General features: G+C 44.7%; 1 protein-coding gene across 1 annotated transcript in view; it reads right to left on the bottom strand.

Annotated features, from left to right (window-relative positions):
* Positions 1–16,508, bottom strand: part of Snd1 (staphylococcal nuclease and tudor domain containing 1) — a 397,879-nt gene that overhangs the window by 348,501 nt on the left and 32,870 nt on the right. Inside the window, exons 3-9 of the mRNA XM_055608222.1 lie at positions 14,642–14,762; positions 10,906–10,984; positions 8,722–8,882; positions 7,947–8,038; positions 7,214–7,372; positions 5,939–6,045; positions 3,359–3,449 (exon numbers count right to left, since the gene is read on the bottom strand). Coding sequence (XP_055464197.1) covers positions 3,359–3,449; positions 5,939–6,045; positions 7,214–7,372; positions 7,947–8,038; positions 8,722–8,882; positions 10,906–10,984; positions 14,642–14,762 — 810 coding nt within the window. The remainder of the gene's footprint in view (positions 1–3,358; positions 3,450–5,938; positions 6,046–7,213; positions 7,373–7,946; positions 8,039–8,721; positions 8,883–10,905; positions 10,985–14,641; positions 14,763–16,508) is intronic.

Below are 16,508 nucleotides of genomic sequence, written 5' to 3'. Positions count from 1 at the left end.
TAAATGAAAAACAGGGATGAATGGCTTTGGAAATTTACCTCAGGTAGTCTGTTACCATGAGGTTAGGAAACAAGTGTGCCACCAAAATGATGAGCAAATCATCAAGAAAAGGCCACAGAATACAGCAAGCAGTCCTAATCTGAGAGCAGGGCGAAGAAACCTAAGACAGTGGCAGAGAAACCCAAAGATAAAACCCACAGTGAGGGAAGGGTCGTCAATCAGTCTAGCTGGCACTGCCCAGCGTTCAAGACAGAATTACTCAAGGTGAAATTAACAAACTAAATGAATGGTTTAGGACAAAACTATACAGGCAGAGAATCTGAGAGTTGAACCAATAATATGTGTAACATATATGCATGTAAATGCTTTTAAAAAATTAGTGACTCCAGCGATAACAAAAAGTATTGGAAATGAAGACTGCTTTACGATGCGATACAGCTTTTAAAGTAATCAGCATTTACAAGGGAAACGGACAATTTAAACAAAGCCATAATCATACTGGAAAAATAGGGAAGAACATGTGTGTGCCCATGTGAATATTGGTGTCTGAATGCTCAATCTCCATCCATTTTCTCCCACGGAGAATGAAGGACAGGAGTTACGCTTACAAAGAGGAGAGAACGACAAACACATCTTGTATTCAGAGATACGAAAGAGCGAATGTTGAAGTGGTTGGCATGGCCACACATGGTGCCACAGGCCTGTAACTGCAACTGGGAGGTGGAGGCAGAAGCACCAGGAGTTCAAATCATACCCACAGCAGAATCTGTCTCCAACAACGAAGCCACTGCCAATCTACAAGGCACCAGAACACTGTTCCCTGTCGGGGCCACTCTTTCCTCCTGAGGTAACGGCTGGACGCCATGGAGGCTCTCCAAGCAGGTAAGTGAGCAGCACAGCTGGAGTGTGCGGAGCCCTACAGTCGGGACACGTGTTGGGACGTTGCATTGATTTGGCAGACGCAGGTCACTGGTGATGGTCCTTGAAGGCTATACCCCCTGGTGGTTCAAAGCTGATCTGAGCTCCCTGCTTCCTGCTCCTGCCGCTGTGCAGAGTTCTGCCAAGTGCCACCCACTCCATGGATGGGGCTGTTGCTGGGACCTCGCCTTCCCAGCAATGACACCATCGGCCAAAAAGCTGAAACTGCTTCTCGCAGACATTTGGCCACAACGATGAGAAAGGTGTGGAAAACCACTGGGTTTCATGTAAAGAGCCAAATAACAAACATTCTGTGCTTTGCGAGTTACTCAACAGCAGCGACAACTACATATCCCATTAACAGTCTGATACTGGGATATGAGGAGAGCCACGAGCAAGCAGGCAACACACAACTTTCACTCCTAGCATTTGGGAGATAAAGACAGACAGATGTCTGTGAGCTCAAGGCCAGCCTGGTGTACATACAGAGTCCCAGGTCAACCAGAACTACACAGAGACTCTAGCTCCAAAGAAGAAACCAGAGCCAAGACAACGCTTCCACAAGTCCACATGGCTATACCTGACTTACTCATGCAGCCAAATATAAGTGCATATAAACTTTACATGCCACACAACGGTCTTTTTCTTTAAAACTCACAAGCCATGCAGTGCTGACGGCAGTGCCATATCTGGTGCAGGACCCATGCTTGGCTAGCTCTGGGGGGGCAGCATAAACAGCCTAGTGGCAAAGCAAGACTACTCAAGAGGAATGTGTGTTTTCCTTACCTTCTCTGTGCTGTAGTCCACACAAAAGTGATACTCAAGAATTTTTAAAATTCAAGAAAATACAAAATCTTTTTTTCTATTCAATTTTTTCTAAATAGGCTTCTATTCAAATGGCCTAAATTTAAATCAACTTTCTACAGAGACTGTTATCCTTCATAAATCTCATTTCAACAATTGTAATAAATAAAATTTTGTTGTAGTGATTAAAACACTTATTTTGTTAAAAACAAAACCCAGAAAGCAAAGAATCCTGGATATAAAAAGTAGAAGAAATGTTTCAACAGCCACATCATCATTTTCAAGTTGACAACATAGTTACATTTAAAATATGTGCCTGTAATCCCAGCATTGTTAGGCAGAGGCATGATAATGGCAAGTTGGAGGCTACATGGAAAACATGATGAGACCCTACGTCAGTAGGATCTGCTAGGAATAGGGCAGGCCAGGGGACATTTCCAGGTCTCACCAACATCACTGGTACCACAGCCTCTCGGTGGTGTTAGCAAACTGAAGACCCATTTCCCTGCTGGGTAGATAGTCATCCTTTGTAGAGATACCTTCTTACTTACAGGCCAGGTAAACAAAACTAAATGAGGTTCAGGATGGCAAAGCAGCCGGTCTCCAAGTGCACAAATGAACATTCCTCAGAGAAAGGAGGCAAAGGTCCATTGTGGTCTACCTCAAGGTATAGAAGGTGCACTGGGGACTACGTCCCCATGGACAAATGCTGTTCACGGCTACTAAAGAGAGTAAGTACTATCACCTAACAGCTGCTCACATCTACTAAGGAGGGGAAGAGGCTACATGAGCTCTGTAACCTACTTGAGCATGGAGAGAGAGAGGGAAGAGGGAGAAGGGAGAAGAAGGAGAAGGGAGGAGGATGGCAACAGAGGGAGAGAAAAGAAGAAAATCAATCAGGCAATGCCTCAGAGTCTTTGCAAAAATTTCACAATTATAAAATAGTTTGGGGATCTCTCAAGCTGACAGCGCCACCTAGTGACTTTCCAACCAAAGCTCATGGTTACCTAATGGAGTCGGCCTCTGTCCACAAACACGGTTATTTAACCACATTTTGCCTATAAATACACAAAAATCATCAGTGCCTCTTAGCAAAAGCAAAAATACACTGAAAACTTCATACGATTTAGGAAAGCATGGAACTCTGCCACTCCAATTACTGACACCTTAAAAAGAAAATCTTTTGCCCAGTACTGGTAATATAACCACTTAATCTATTTAACAGCTCTAGTTCCCTTAGAAGCAAACAATCCACCCCAAGGCACATCAGCCAGTAAAGCATTCAAGGCAGGGAAAATATTGAAACCACAGGAGTTCCAGAGAGAATAAAAAGAAAGCTGTGGACACAGGAAATCCCAGAGTGCCAGTTACAAAGCAAAGCAAACAAAAAGATATCTCAAGTATGAGAGCTATTTTCTACAAGCAATGCCCACAACATTAATCCAAGAACTTTTAGCAAACTTGAGAAATGCAACACACACACACACACACACACACACACACACACGCACGCACTTGGTGGAGAAGGCTCCTCTTGAATAGTCAAAAGCTATAGCATCTCTAACTATTCAGCTCCTTGCGTCATCTCAGGCTGGCCATGTCCTCTCTGTGTATCAACATGCTGAGAATGACTCACCTTGGCAACGAACTGCTTGTCCTTTTGATCCAAATTAGCAGTGGGAGCCACATAGTCTCTCCATATTCTCAGCCTGCGCTCCTTGGCAAACCTGGCAACAAAGTAAGGTTGAAAGATCATTCACAGACCAGCCCACTGCACTTGAGGCAGCAGTAAGGTTGCAAGATCATTCACAGACCAGCCCACTGCACCTGAGGCAGCAGCATCACAGACCAGGTAAAGAAGAAAATCCTACTAACCTCCCCTGTGGGAAGATCCAGAGAAGACGGACCATAGTCAACCCAGAACACAGCCTGATACAAATAGAAAGTGCACAGCAAATAGAAATTAAAAAGCCAGGTGACGGTGGCGCACGCCTTTAGTCCCATCGCAAGAGAGGCAGAGGCAGAAGGATCTCTGAGTTTGAAGCCGGCCTGATCTACAGAGGGAGCTCCAGGACAGCCAAGGCTACACAGAGAGACGGTCTCAAAAAATCAAAAAGAAAAAAATGAATTTGCATAGTAAACTTATGAATGGCCAACTGAGATCCTGGTATGCAAGTGTTAGCACTTGGAGAGTCCACCTAAATAAATAAGTCTTTGGTTTACCTAGTACCTTCTGAGTGAATACTATAAAACAGGAGCAATTAGTTCCTTAAAGATACACATGAAAACACTTTTAATGAATCACAGGCCTGCCTGATTGCCATTTGAACTGTAAAAGGGTTATCAGCTATTGGATTCAATTCAGAAAACATCAACATCGCGCATCTAAAGTGTACTTGAAAAACAGACAAAATCTGCAGACTTTCATCAATAAAAGTTCAAAAACCATGCTGTCAGGAATTCATTTCAAAATACTAAGCCCAGTAGATTATTTTCTGAGTCAGACCAAGAGTAGAAAATTGAATATGTGCAATGATTAAAAAAAAAAATCAATGAACAGCTGTCTTCAAGTATTTATGAGTAATTGGATGCGTGTGCAGTGGGAAAGAAGCATTATTTCTGAGAACAGTATTGCAGCCATTCTTTCAGCAGCACTAAAATAGAAAGAGACAAAGAAGGATGTGGTAGTTGTACAATACATAAAGCATTTCCACAGAGAGCATGTAATTGTGCCCACAATACAAGCAGCTCAGATACGTGACGCAAAACAGCAGCCAAGCAATCATACTCTGAGATATGATTTGCATTCTCTGTTTTGTAGTGACTCTCTCAAAAAAAAAAAAACAAAACTATAGTCTCCTACTGCTGTTACAAACCACACAGATAATATTTTAATTGTACTCATTTTCTTCAGAGACAGACGGGAACTTAAAAAAAAAAAAGCCAAGAAAATTTATCAACCGAAATGATAACTTAGAACAGTAATGAGTAGAAAATAGAAGTTTCTGAACCAAAGCAAGCAAGAAAGAAATTGAGCATCACAGAATAATCACAAGTATTTGGAATACTTTATCTACAAGACTGTAACATTTTTCCAATTTTATTATGGCACAATATACAACTTTTGAAAAATTAAGTAATCCCTCTGGCTTTTCACCAAACAATATACACTTGTCCGATCTCTTATCAAGCGGCCCCAGTTAAAATACATCTCCAGAAAAGGTTGCAAGTGTCTGTGCGTACAGGCTCAGGAGGATGAGACTGTCCTCAGAACAGGCCTCACACACAGCGCCGTCATTCACTTGTTCTGTCACTTGTACATCGGATCGGCAAAAAGCAAAGTAACAACACCACTGTGACGTTGGGCTCTGAGCTAAGGTTTCACGCCAGGAGATGAGGGTGCTCCACTGTCACAGTCCTTTCCTTCAGCTCACCACTGTCCTGGAACTGGAGGTTCAGGGCTGATGGGGTTCTTCCCCCTCAGATACTCTTGGGACCTGCTTTTAGTTGCCTCAATCTATCCCACCAAATGTGAGTACAAAACATCAGGCCATACTTGACCTCGGACAAGCCACTGTATTCGTGACTTCTGGAAGGCTATCTCCACGTCAGAAATGTGTTTGCACTTGTGACTAGAACCCGCCTACATGCAATCCGCCTACATGTCCTGGTACCTCCTAGCTTAGGAACCCCCGGCTCACCTCCCCATCACAGCTCTAAGCTCGCCGTTTGGGAGCACCCGATAAGCAATCTATTCCATCTATTTCAGACACCTAAAACATGGACCTCTTAAGAGGGGACCCTGGAGAAAAATGACAAAAAAAAAAAAAAAAATGTTTAAAAAGTACATCAAAAAAGGAATATGGGCTGGAAAGATAGCTCAGCAGGCGAAAGTGCTTGCCACCAAATCGGATGGCCTGAGCTCAGTCCCCAAGGCCCATGGGCTAGAAAGGAAGAACCAACAACACAAGCTGTGCTCACGCCCGCGCAGCGTGGCATGGACACTCACATACACGTACTAAGCCCTTCCTCCCGGGCACCACACTAACCTGAACCTAAAGTTAGTGTGCCTCACTCCATAGGATAGCCCATGCCATCCTTCTCTTGGTGTTTCCAACTCCTTTACTGAAGTAAAACAGGCAATGATAGAGCCAGTGAGAGAAAATGACCAGTTCTTGCCCTGAAATCCTGGCTGAGGAGCCCTGGCAGGCCTTACCTCTCTGCTGCCCTCAGCTTCTCTGCACCCCGGGTGTAAACTGCAATTGACCAGTCCACACAGCGTGCAAAGCCTTCCTTCAGGAGGAGTTCGGTGATGTTACCATTCTAGGAAACAAGGCACAGGACAAACAAGACACAAATCACACAACGCTACACCAAGAAATCACTGTTCTGCTCCTGACGGAGCTAACACAGCCACCAGCTAGCTGGGACCTCCGTTTGTATGAAATAGGAAAAAGTAGTTCTCTCTAACTGGGACTCACACCTGAGACACAGGGTGCCACTGTGGGGCTCCTCAGCAGCCTTCCCCTCAGATCCCAACGGCCCCGGGCACAGCAGCTCTACTTAATAGGGGCACAATAAATGTTAGTGGCACTGAGGCGAAAGTAGCTCTTCTTGGGGGCAGAGGAGGATGGGAATCTTTACAAGAGATTATACACTCTTCTCTCCCCTTCAAATAAGCAGGGAGCTGGAGAACACACTTAGTGGTGCCGGTGCAGCCACATTTTGCCTGGTGAACAATTCATATTCTACTGTGACATGGAGCCACAGGGCACGGTCAGGGAGCCAGTGCTCCAGAAGAGACAGGTATGGCCCTGGCACCCTGCACACAAGCCTCACAGCCTTCAACATCGTGGGAGTCACCTAGCTGGAAAAGTTAACAGTAGATTAGCTGTGTATTGCATCGCCATTATAACAGCGAAAATTCACTTAGTTATTACAGCGCAAGGTCATTTCTTGTGCAAGAAGAGCATATCTATCAAGTGCACCACAGGGTCGACCTCCAACAATCAAACTACAACAACATTAAAAAAAAGTTTTAAAAGTCCCCCCAAAATCCTAGTTCCCACTCAACACAGAGATAGGGAGTAACTGGTTAATGATTAGGATATGGGAAATCACTTTTCCACATGTCTCGTCCTGACTGGACTCCAGGAGAGCTGGAGACTTTTAGACTACATATAAAAATCCCCAGTCCCACTCCCCACTTCTGCAGGATGTGGACGCCCCCAGCCTTCCACTGGCAGCTTCCAGACTCAAAGAGTTCCCTGTATGAAGCCAGGAACATTTGAGACAAACTTCCTAAAAGGTCAGTGCACTGATTTGCACAACACCATATGACAAATGGTGTCTATGCAGAAAAGGCTCCCAAGTCATTAGATAATAATATCCCAAAAAGAAAAGCCAAGATTGGGAACGACGTTGCACAGAGAAGGAACAGCAAACTGAATACATAACTGCCCAGCAAGCCCAGGCTGCCCTGCACACTCACGGGATGAAGGATGGTACCCAGAATGTTCTGATTGTGGCAGCTTTCCAGAACAATCTGAACATCTCTCTGAAGCAGTCGCGACTCGGTGAAAAACTTGGCTTCTGCAGCAAAGGGCTCTGGAGTTTCGCTACCATCTGGTTCTCGGCGGAAAGTTGGGCACTAAAGGAGAGTAAGGATGGTGAGCAATGCAACCAAGTGGGCAGCCTGATGACCTCCACCCACACCAGGCTTCCAGGGCCATGAGGACCACAGCCTCAGCTCAGGGTGTCCTCACACTGTCCTTTCAGACCATCTGTAAAGCACCAGACTGGTCAAGCTTCCCGTGAAAGGCAAAGGAAACATACCACATGGGAGGGAGCATTTTTTACTTCCTTTGAAAATGCCCCCTTATCCAGAAAGGATCTGGCGGTACCTTGCTTTCAATCACTGATTTTTTTTTTTTTTTTAACACATAGGGTGCTGTTCATCAGTTCAATTCGTATCTACTCATGTCCCGCTCTTCCTACCCTCACGTCTCCAATAGTGTCCTACACCAAACACTCCTTGTTACTTTACATCTAATGGAACTGCCTCACTATGAAGCATAAGCCAAAATAACCAAGAAGCACTCTGGACAATGGCTCATAGTAGGAAGAAACATAGATCCAAAGTCCCCAGGTTAAAAAAAGATCTACCTATCACAGACACGCCCACAAATCCCAAACACACTGTGCAGCACAGTATGTGGTCTAACCTTAATCCCGGACAGCATGACCGTAACGAGGTAATGATCTGGGAGCAGCAGGGCCCGGACCACACTGCCGTCTCGAACATGCTCGATGATAGCTGAGTGACAGAACAAACATTTTTGATGATCAGAGAATGTTGTTCCAGAGTTATACAATAGGCAACCTGTTTACATCTAACCCATCTCCTCTCCCTCCCAAAAACCTGAGAAGCCTCCCTCACAGATGTAGGAAGGTTCACATAAATGAGTCCAGGAGAACACAGACCAGACCTGTTTCTCTGTCTTCTGAAAATACTAAGACCTCACAAACCTCTATACTCCAAAATCTAGGATGCTCACAAAATAGCTTATAAACCATATTGATCTTGCTTATATTTTTCTAAACCTATAGTCAGTAAGGGCCCAAAGGAGCAAAAACCACATAGCATAAGTGTTTATATATATCTATATATACATGTATATGAAATATATGTTTCTACTTCCAAGTTTCGGGGTGAGTTTAAGAAGTCTTGAGAGAACAGAAACTACACAACGTGCAAAATACTAACAACTTCGCTCAACAACAGTACAAGGCTTGACTCTATGATACATGACTATAGTAAGCTTTGTGAACCAATTCAAAGCCCCTTCCAAAGAAGCACAGTGTTCTCTGACCCTTAAGGATTCCCTTTAGATACTAAATAAGCAAAACAAAGGCTCACTGGATCTTATAAACCCCAAGAATCAAAGAGAGCAAACGGAAAGAAAGCCAGGTCTGCCTGCCTTCTCCTGCCACGCTCACCATTGACAGGCTTCTGGTGGTGCGAGTCCACAAAGTGCCTCGGGTTCTCAATGGTGTACTTGAGGTCCCGGATGGTATGTGCACCGTTCCCCTCACTCCACAGCCCTTTCTTCGATGCCTTTGCTTGCTCCTCACATTCTGAAAGCCGGCTCTGCTCCGGGCTGGGACAGGAAAGGCAAACAGATCGTGGTTAGTGGCTCACAAACAGCAGTGGAGCTCTCTGACAGCTCCTTTCTTCACCATCTTCTCCCCTAAAAGAGAACAAGGCCTTTATTTAACCAGAAAAATCACCAGAAGCACAACTCTCAAATTCCACATTTGTTCCTTCAATGGACAGATGAGATTCAGAGAGGATCTAAGGAGAGGATCTAAAGAGATGTCGTCCTTCTGCCAGTGAGTAAACAGAACAAGCTAATGGCTCCAAAGGGAGCCACTCTGGGGGGGCACAAATTCATTTAAGCACCCCAGATTCCAGAAGCCCAGCTCAGCAGGGAAGGTACCTAAGGAACCACCCTCGACACTTCTCTCTGCACACAGCAAGGCCGGACCGGCTGCAGCGTGCACTGCTGTCACAGAAAACGGTGGCTCCAAATTGCTTAGATATCCAAAAAGGCCAGCTAGACAACAGCAGTTTGAAAACAAAGCTTCCTCCTTGATCAGGCAGGAAACCAACAGTAGAACAGTCTAAAAGAAAAAGATAAAATAAGTACTTCTTAAGGGCGAAAGGAGTACAGAAATGACTGTTTACTGCCACACCTGAGCTAAATGTAAAAAGCAAGGAACTACAAGGCCTTTGCAGGATTCAAACTCCTGGGGCCATCCACAGCCGTGGTCTCTAATGGAGCCAATGGGCTCTAGGCATTTCTGTCTAAGCAAGCACAGCCTAACATTTCCCAAGCTACAAGTTCCTGGTACCTCTCTTCCTTATCTTTACCCATAACATAACCAGAGGAGTCAGAAGTCTCCAAATTCAGAGTTAATTGGAATTAATTAGATTGTCGGGTAGCAAAAGAAGACGCAAATAAAAACAATGAGAAGAGGCAACTTCAGGTCCAGAGGGATTAGGACTCCAGCAGTAGGAGCACAAAACTGTTACAGGGTTTTTCTTTATTCATTCCAGTTACAAACTGAATTACCCAAAAAAAGCATTGCAACAGCAATCATGCCAGTAATTGTCCTTAAGTTAGAACTGTGGCATGTTTCCAAAAATACCACCTAAAAACAAATGTCTTAATTCAACCAATTCCCACAGGCACACAACATTACAGAGTCCAGCAAAAGTCTCCTTGCAATCAGACAGAACCACAGGTACACAGTGCGTGACTGGGCCCAGAGCCTCAGAGGACAGGAAGCCAGCAAAAGGCACCACTATGCTTTTGGCTCATTCTTACCATGGGTACACCTGATGCAAATATTTATTCAAAGCCTTTTCTTTGGCTACTGCAGTCATAAAATAGCAAGAACTTAATGGTTTAAATGAGATGTTTATAGCCTCCAAATTACTGACGGAGCGTATCACTTTTCAGAGACGAAGGTGTTAATTAAAGCCAGCTGCAATCCACCCTACTGAGAATAGTACTGAACTTGAACATGACTTACGTACTAGAAGCCTTACGTATATATCTTCTAACAAGCTCATACTGCCACTGTCTAAACAAATCTTTTTATCTATTAATGAAGTATCTACAGATTCAAGACCAGGGGCTCAGAAACAATTAAACAGATTCAAAGCACAATCCTTTTCTCTTGCTTTTTTCACTGCAGTGTTCTGTGCACCTGACATCCTTTGTTTCATTGTCTGTCTCTCTGTTAGAATGCTGGCACAGCCTAAGTCTATTCACTGGTATATTCTCAGTGCACAGAACACAGCCTGATTACACTTGAGACTCAATAAACATTTGGCTGGCCAGGTGAATATTATGGAATTGCACAGATATGGTCTTAGACCCACTAATTCACAAAAATAAAATAAAATAAAAACCACCTGCCTAGTCTCCAGGCCTGTTAAAGCAGGTACACATAAATCAAATACTATTAAGTAGATGTTAAGAGACCTCCATAAGCAAGAAGATCTCAGAAGAAATTAAAGCACCTGAGGTTATCCGTTCTATAGCAGAGATCAGAAACGAACAGTTTACCGTGGCTCCAACCTCATGAAGAAAGCCGTGAGTGCTGCATACTTACTTATTGGCCCTCATGCCTTCTCTCCGGGTGGCCAAGCCTTCTGCGACTAGTGACTCTGCAATGTTTTCTCCGTTAGTGTCTGAGAAAGAAAATTAACCACATTAGCATCTGAGGAAGGAAATTAACCACAAGAGCCTAACCTGCCTCTGGTAGCAACAGCACACAGGATGGACCATTTTCATCCTCGCTCTTCAAGGAGGGAAATACTGTGGAGAAAGGTACTGGCAGAAATGCTACACTGAGCTCAGAGAACTTCCAAAACATCTAGTCTCTAGAACAATCTTTCTTCCCAGGACTTTGTTTCTAGAGTATTCCTAGGCCAAAAGCAATCCTGGGAACCACAGGAGACTGATACAAATGGCAGGTCGCTCAGCAAAACAGAGAGCACTGTGAAGAAGATGAGGGCGTAATACTAAACACAAATCCAGCTTCACGGTGGCCTGAAAGAGATCTCTCAGCATCCTAATGCATTCCCCTCTAAAGCAGGGACTGTACTTGCCCTACTGGTTCTTGTGAGAATTAAATAACGTGTGCAAACAACCAACAGAGTGCCAAGGCAGGAATGAGGAAAAGGCAAATAAACTCACTTCGTGCGGTCTAAGCCAGAAAGTACAGTTCCTCTCATGTCTTATTCTCCACTCCAAAGGCCACCAAGACAAGCCACCCAGCTTTAGACTGACTAAATACTAAAAGGACAGTGTCTAGATTTTCTCTTTCACAGAGCAGCCATCAGGACAGGCAGGAGATGACCAGCGTCAACCCTAATCTGACTCAGGTACCACATGAGCACCGAAACATTAACTGGATCTCTACTACTGAAAAGCTTTTAGTCTCGGTGTGCCTCTTACATCTTTGTCCGCTAAAGCAATAAAGGAAGACATCTTTGCAGAAGTCACTGCATAAAACTCTTTAATACGGCAAAGAAAGCTCCCTGATAAACTGTAACACAGCGGGCTGGTGGACTGCAGCACAGAATGAAACCCTGAGAGAGTTAGACTTCCGTGCACTATATACTCACTCCCTCAACACGAGCAAGTACACACACATACATACACACAAATGCACACACCTCTAATGCCTCTAATGCCTCGCCACCTCTAATGCCTCGCCACCTCTAATGCCTCGCCAAGAAAGGTTGAGGACAATGTTTCTACAAAAGACTCTCATAGACTTATGGCCAACTGTTGGGTAGAGTGCATGGAATCTTATGTAAGAAGTGGGAAATAGTAAGATCTGGAGAGGACAGGAGCTCCACAAGGAGAGCAACAGAACCAGAAAATTTGAACACAGGGGTCTTCCTAGAGACTCATACTTCAACCAAGTACCAGGCATGGAGATAACCTAGAACCCCTGCACAGTTATAGCCCATGGCAGTTTAGTGTCCAAGTGGGTTACATAGTAATGGGAAAAGGAACTACCTCTGACATAATCTGATTGGCCTGCTCTTTGATCACCTTCCCCTGAGGGGGGAGCATCCTTACCAGGCCACAGAAGATGACAATGCAGCCACTCCTGATGTGATCTGATAGACTAAGATCAGAAAGAAGGAGAGGAAGACCTCCCCTATCAGTGGACTTGGGGAGGGGCATGTGTGAAGAAGGGGGAAGAAGGGTGGAACCGGGAGGGGAGGAGAGAGGGGCTTATGGGGGGGATACAAAGTGAATAAAGTGTAATTAATTAAATTAAATTTAAAAAAAAAAAGACTCTCATGTTCTGCAGCTAAGCCACCTGGCCCTTTGCCCTGAGCTTATTGTTGAATCCGAACACAGATTTCACTAATATTAATAAATATTACAATGGTTTCCTTAAAACACAAGAATTCTTGGGTGGAAAGTCAAGTAACAATAATGCAACAATGAGGAAAAGCTGAGCACTGAGATGCCAAGAAGTCAAAAGACAGAAAAGAATGAAGCCCAGGCACAAAACAAATGAGATCCTAAACCCACTATCAACAGCACAGCCCACAGCTCTCTGAAATTTTCTTGTTACAGAACACTCAAAAAACATTGAAACTTTCAAGTGAGCTATCAATAGCTGGTAGTCAATCTTCACTGACAACTTAGCCAGACTGAGAATTACCCAGGAAACAAACTCCAGGTGTGGTTTTGAAGGAGTTTCCGGAGAGGTGTAAGTTAGAGGGACCACCTACCCAGAATGTGGGTGGCACCGCAAGATGGGGTCCCTGTCTACATAAAAGAGCAAAGTGAGCTGAGCACCAGCACTCACTGCTCCCCACTTTCTGAGCACAAAGGCCATGTGGCCAGCCTCCCCAGGGCCTGCTTGCTGCCCTGTCATCCTGGCCATTCGGGCTGCACATCCTCACACTGTCAAATCAACACAAACCTGTCCTTCCTTGAGCTGCTCTTCTCAGGAAAACTAACAGACTATCTCCTGAAAGTACATTCCTTTACCCTGAACCTTCAAAGGAACCAAGAAAGCGTGATGGACAGAAAGCGAAGAAAAGCAAACAAGGATCTCATTGTCATGTGTTATTTATCAAATTATGAAAAAGAGCATGTCACAACAGGATGGTATTCAGGAGCTAGTAGATAAATACCTTATCTTCACAAGTCAGAGCACTAAACCTTGGTAGCATTTGCCTTAAATCCCAGCACTCAGAAGGCACTACTCTGAGTTCCAGGGCAGCCTGATCTATGGAGCAAGCTCCAGCCCTAAAAATCAAGACTTACCGTCTCTCTGTTGTAAGGTCGAGGCCAACCAAAAGCTCTACTCTCCCGCCATCCACACGCACAAGGTGCCACTGTCATTCCCAATTCACTTCTCTAAACCTTAAGAGGATGTCATTAGCTCTGCCTTCTAATGCTGGCCTACAGTCAGCACTGACTGCTCGAGCCATGTACCTAAGATGCTATGGTATTAGGAAGACTTCTAAATAAGCAACCACGGAAAGCTTAATTAAAAAAAAAAAAAATCTGTCCCCAAACTATTATTTATCTAGCTATTGTCTAGTAAACATTTGACTAAGTCTTTCATTGTGCCATTGCCCACTCAAAACACCATTTCCCAAGTTTTACATTCCCTCTATCCAATCCAAAGATGACAATTTCTAATATCCCATGAAACATGTGACCTAGCTAAACAATACATTTGTGTGCACACAAATGAGTATATGTGCATGCACAAAGTTAACAATGATGTACACCATGTCAAAATAGTTGCTTTACATATCTTTAAGCTCTCAAAAGCTTACACATGAAGAAACTAGGGCTTATAGAGGCAAAGGGTAAGACGGTACAGAACAAGAAAGTCAGAATTCTAACCTCACCTAATTCCAACACCTGTTTTCATTCTATTTTATTTCAAACCATAAGACAGATTTTAATAATAACAACTGTTCCTAAACAGAAAGTTGATAAAGGGTTCCCCAGACAGAGAAGAAAAGCTACAAGATAAAAGAATGCAGAATGTGATATAGGAAATCTATAGGAATTCAATTAGCACTCTGACCCCAAAACACGAAGCTATGGAGTGGCCTCTATGGAAAGAAGAACGCTACAGTAAATCACAGGTCCTACACCAGGATAAGAAAGCACAGGGATAAACAAGGACCAGGGCTGCTGGAGGTGTGTGTGCCCTGTTCTTATGAGCCCAGCAACAAATCCCACACAAGCCACAGCAACTGTCCTAGGTGATGGCCTTGGAGGCCTGCACTTCTGCCTGCACTGACCCTTAGGTGAACCTCAGGCTCTGAGACAAACAAGCCCATTCTACTCACCTTTTCCAAGGTAGATCATTCCATACTCTCGACCCTGCGGAGTCTTGTTTTCTATCGTGAAACAGACTTCTTTCCCAATCAGCTTCTTGCGAAGGAACTCTCGAGCAGGAAACGCCCAGGGCTGAAAGACAAAACAGAAGTGTTACAGGAAAGCTGCCACCTGCAGACCTCAGCCAGCATCGAAACAACTGTATGTCTTCAACAAAAAAACGCTTAAGCACCTATCTCAGTCTGGCCCTGTGCTAGTCCATGAAAAGGAAATGCACACACCCGCTGCACATGTGGGGCCTCCGAGAAAGGGTCCAGCAGTTGGGTTAACTAGCACAGACCCTGAAACAGGCCCCAGATGTTCCGGGACGGCAGCAGTGGCGGTTTCCTCCATCACGCCTACTCAGCCACGCTAACCTCTGTGACATAGCTGTCAACCGCGTCGGGAAGCCCCTCAGAAACCGCCCGGCAGTGGAACATCATAAACACCTACTACGTGCATCTGCCTGTCTCCCTCCAGCTCACAAAGCACTCGCCCTAACACCAGCTCAGGGAAAGCGAGACCGCCGGCACGCTTTTAGTGCTCTCACCATTCGGGAGTGAATCTCTGCCGTAGGAGCCTCATTTATGTCATTTCTCCTGCCGTTTCAAGGACAGCAATAAAGTTTAGAGAGCAGTCCCCAAAATGTTTCCTTTCCTACTGTGGTCTGAGATCTGGAATTTGGCCAGTGAAACAGCTTAGCAGGTAAAAGGTCTCGCTAAGCAAACGTGAGAGCCTGAGTCCAGTGCCCAGACTCCATGCTGCAAAGAGAAGACTGGCCTCCACACACATACTCTTAAAACACACACACACACACACACACACACACACACACACACACACACACACACAGTAATTCCACTAATAATAATAAACTTAAAAAAAAAACAAACACGTTGACATGTTTCAAGCTCCTAGACTCAAGACGCCAGCGAGAGCTCCAGATGAGGAGCACCTTATGAAAGGAATGATGGTTCTTCCCTCCCACAAGACACAAACAGAGGTCACACATCCCACAGTGTGAAGCAGAGCCTCCATGCACTAGACGTTGCACAAAGGGATGGTGCTGTCTACCTCACCACCGCTGGGGTGGTCCAGGCCTGTCCCACCCACAGCCCATACATTATTGATGATGGCTGTAAATACTGCCCAACGTAACACAGGAAGCTTCTTTCAGAGACCAGGAGACCCTCCACGGCCCCACTGCACAGTTCTTAAGTGTTTACTCTATAGATGACATTATGCCACAATGTCAGGGTTAGACATGCCTGATGAGAAAAGGAGTTCTCCAAAGCAGGCCTGTCAGGGGAGCCCCGATACTTCTTCATTTGACAGTCAGGGCCTATCTCCGAGTCCCAAGTTCCCTTAAGACAGAAACAGGGAGAAAATGGCTCAAGGGGCACAACAGCATCCCACATACTAAAAGTTAAAGTATAAAAAGGGGCGTCTCCCTTTACGATTCCAGTCTTCATCCCCTGCCTGCTGTCATCTCCTCAAGGCACAATTCAGGTACGACATGAAATGCAGATCAGTGATCAAACCTAAACGGAAAGGCTTTAACACCCTTTTCTATCCAGGAAGCTTATTCCATGAGGTCATTCAATAAACTCCCAGTCTGGAAAATCTATATTACTTCCTAGCAACTAGAGGCCAATGGAAGAGGCAAGTCAGGAAACAGCGCTGTTGTTTAACCTCAGTGGTGAGGGGCTCTAGGAAGAACTCAGCTCAGGTAAGAAACTTAAACCAACCTCATACCCATCCATCCTGCTATTCCTGACTCAAAGCACCAGCAAGCAGAGACAAAGCACTCACAGAAACACAGAGCTCACCATACCAATG

This window comes from Psammomys obesus, unplaced genomic scaffold, assembly GCF_907164565.1.
Source record: "Psammomys obesus unplaced genomic scaffold, mPsaObe1.curated_primary_1811, whole genome shotgun sequence".
NCBI classification, from domain to species: domain Eukaryota; kingdom Metazoa; phylum Chordata; class Mammalia; order Rodentia; family Muridae; genus Psammomys; species Psammomys obesus.
Note: the sequence above shows the minus strand (reverse complement) of the source record. Positions and strands in the feature narration are given on the sequence as shown.